Source organism: Otolemur garnettii, unplaced genomic scaffold (assembly GCF_000181295.1).
Source record: "Otolemur garnettii isolate 467f Iridium unplaced genomic scaffold, OtoGar3 scaffold00043, whole genome shotgun sequence".
NCBI classification, from domain to species: Eukaryota; Metazoa; Chordata; class Mammalia; order Primates; family Galagidae; genus Otolemur; species Otolemur garnettii.
In genome coordinates this window covers 11,370,133-11,373,349 of record NW_003852438.1, presented here as the reverse complement: position 1 = coordinate 11,373,349, position 3,217 = coordinate 11,370,133, and the positions used below count along the sequence as shown (strand labels likewise).

At 50.8% G+C, this 3,217-nt stretch overlaps 1 protein-coding gene across 1 annotated transcript in view; it reads left to right on the top strand.

Moving 5' to 3' along the window:
* Positions 1-256: 256 nt before the first annotated feature.
* The window catches only part of LOC100944402 (retinol dehydrogenase 16-like), a 4,797-nt gene continuing 1,836 nt past the window's right edge, over positions 257-3,217 (top strand). The window contains exons 1-3 of the mRNA XM_023513652.1: positions 257-266; positions 1,455-1,933; positions 2,017-2,051. Of these exons, the coding sequence (XP_023369420.1) occupies positions 257-266; positions 1,455-1,933; positions 2,017-2,051 (524 nt within the window). The remainder of the gene's footprint in view (positions 267-1,454; positions 1,934-2,016; positions 2,052-3,217) is intronic.

Here is a 3,217-nt window from a genome sequence, read left to right as displayed (position 1 = left end):
GTAAATGTGATTTACATGTTGCTATAATGGGATTATATTTTGTTAGCAGTTTATATCCCATTGCATTCTGCCAGAAAAAGATGAACATTTTTTTCCAGGTAATGAAAACGTTTCTCAAGACATAGTATATGATGCTCAGGGTGTTCTTTCCTTGATACAGCATTACCTATTCAAACCACACGCAGTGTTCGGATATGGTCATTTTCCCTATTTTTATTGTTATCAATGGCACCCTGGTAAATGTTTACTGGCCTGCATGACTGCAAGTATGTATATTGATTGTATTCTTAGGAAGAAATTAAATATATATATATATATATTTTTTTTTGAGACAGAGTCTCACTGTGTCACTCTTGGTAGAGTGCTGTGGCATCATAGCTCAGAACAACCTGCAACTTGTAGCCTCAAGTGATTCTCTTGCCTCAGCCTCCCTTTAGCTGGGAGTACAGGAACCTGCCACAACCCTGCGTATTTTTTAGAGACACATTCTGGCTTTTGTTAAGATTGGTCTCGAATCCATTAGCTCAGGAAACCCCCCACCTTGGCCTCCCAGGGTGCTAAGATTACAGGCCTGAGCCACCACACCCACCAGAAATAAAACATCCTGACAAAGGAAGGTGTATCTCCATGAGGGCAGGGGAGAGTCTTGGGCCAGTTCTTCCAGATCAAGTAAAGACACCACCTGCCATGGCTCAGAGGCTCCTCTGTTGCTCCTCCCTGAGGTCTATAGCTGGGAAGGTCTGCTGCCTTTCAATCCTTGGGATGGTGTGTCTGCATCTTCCAAGAGATTGTCCCAGAGTGGAGTGAACACGGGACTGCAGGGCAAGGAGCTAGGTGGCCTTCTGGTGGGTGGGAGGAGGTGACAAGTTGTGGCAGGGGATGGAGTCTGTGTGCTGGGTGGTGGGGTGGTGAAGCCTTGTCTTCTCCCCAAAGTCTGCCCATTGGAATTTCCCTTAACTTCCTGTTTGAATGTTCCTCAGTTTTCAGGAAGTTCCAGGGCCAGTGTCCAGAGACCAAATGCAGGCTGTTCTCCAAGTTCTTTCCCACAAAGGATTTTATGTCTGTTCTTCCCAACCAAACTCCACCCGGATTTTAGCCATGTCTCTTCTCCTTTTCTCTTTCTCTCTTCCCCTCCTCCCCGTCTTCCTCACTCTCTGGATCTCCTCTCCCTTTTCCCACCAACAGACAGATGTTGAGCAGTCACTGTGTCAGCTTTCCAGAAAACCAGGACATGCAGGTGAATGTGTATGATGTTGCAAGGGGCACATAAATGAGCAATTAACCAAATACGTGTCATCGTGTTTCCTGACTAATGGAAGCATGGTATTTCCTCCACATCAGGTCCCACAGTGATCAAATGTGGGGTCAATGCTTGCTGTCTACCAGGCTGTGGAGAATAAAGGAAGCAGAAAAGCATGGGTGCCGTCCCCAGTCCCGTCGGGGCAGCGTCTAAGCCCACAGATGTTGTGTTGAGATTTGTTCTGTCTCACTGTCCCTCCCAGGACACACCACAGTGCTCTCACTCGACTGGGATGTGAGCTTGAACCTAACCGTGTCCAACTGTACAGGCTCAACACAGTGTTGCTCTCATCTCCCTCTGTCCCCAGGACTCTGGGGCCTGGTGAATAACGCTGGCATCTCCCAGTCTGCGGCCCCCAACCAGTGGCTCACAAAACAGGACTTTGTAACCATACTGAATGTGAACCTGCTGGGGGTGATCGAGGTGACTCTGGGCCTGCTGCCCTTAGTGAGGAAGGCCAGGGGCCGCGTGGTCAACGTCTCCAGTATCCTGGGCCGGGTCTCACTTTTTGGTGGTGGCTATTGTATCTCCAAGTATGGCATCGAGGCCTTCTCGGACTCACTCAGGTATCACACTGGGCTGGGGCCTGGCCTAGGTCTTATTTCTGTTCTTCTTCGGGAGCATTTTTCAGGAGTTTGATTTAATCATAGCCTTAGAGGCTCCTTGTTCAAGATTCTTCTGTCAGGCTCCGTGGTCCTACACTTCCCTGGATTTAGCCAGCCATGCCTTGGGACCTTCAGTCCATGTTCTGGTAGAGAGAGGGGCCTGGAGCCTAAGAACCCATATAATGCAGGTCTGAGTCTTTTGAGAAGGGCCCATAGACAGGACATGTCTGAAACAGATAGGAACAGGGATACTTTGGGTGCAGAGCCCATGTCCACGACCAATATGACACTAGGATACACCGGCCCTTCAAGATGGTTTTAGCCTCTGACTCAGTGCCAAGGACAGCAGGGGACAGTAGTGGGAACGTGAAATCAGCACACCTTAGGACAACAGGGTTTGGTCCTTGACCTAGAAACTTGGACAGCTGGGAGGCAGAGGGACAAGAGATGCAGGGGTTGTGACCGAGTAGGACATGCTGGCTGGGGGCCCTCCCATATTTGCGGAGGGTCCCTGATGTGTGGTGAGAGCTGAGACCTGGAGAGCTGCACCTGGCAGCCTGTGAAAGAGGGTGGGCAGGGCTCCTGCATGACAGGATGTCATTACCCCAGACCCACGGTAAGCAGGCACCGACCTCGGTGTGACAGGGTCCTCCTGGGCCGGACAAGCCCAAGTCCAGCACAGGGAGATAGGCAGGTGGGTGAAGCTAGGCCCTGGATGCCTTTGACCCTGCACATGGGCCAGAAATCATGCTCTTGCTGTGAAACCCATGGCAGTGGGTACTCAGGGTGGCTGCTTGGTCTATCGGGCATTCAGATGCCCCCTGGGTGCAGGGAGCAGAGTGGTATGTGTGGATGCAGGACTGAAGGCCAAGGGATGCTCCTCAGAAGACAGCTGCAGTAGCCCTGCTGAGACAGGCCCAGGGAATTTCCTGTGGCAGGAGCAGGAAGAAGGGGCTGAGGAGCACAGAGGGCACAATGGGGGAATCATGTTGATGACAAGATGTGATGGGCATGGGGTGTAGCCCTGCAGTGGTACCTTGCAGTGGAATACAGGGGCTTCCTGGGCAATGTGTAAAATATGTCAACCCTTCACAGAGGCAAAATCAATTTCTCTCTCTCTCTCTTTTTTTTTCTGGGAAAGATGATCATTCTCTTGCCCAGGCTAGAAGGCCATGGCATCATCCCAGCTCACAATGACCTCAAACTCCTGAGTTCAAGTGATCTTCCTTGCCTGAGGCTCTCAATACTAAAGTGACAGGTCCTCACCACAACACCTGCCCAATTTTCCTAGTTCAGTACAGATGGGGGGTGG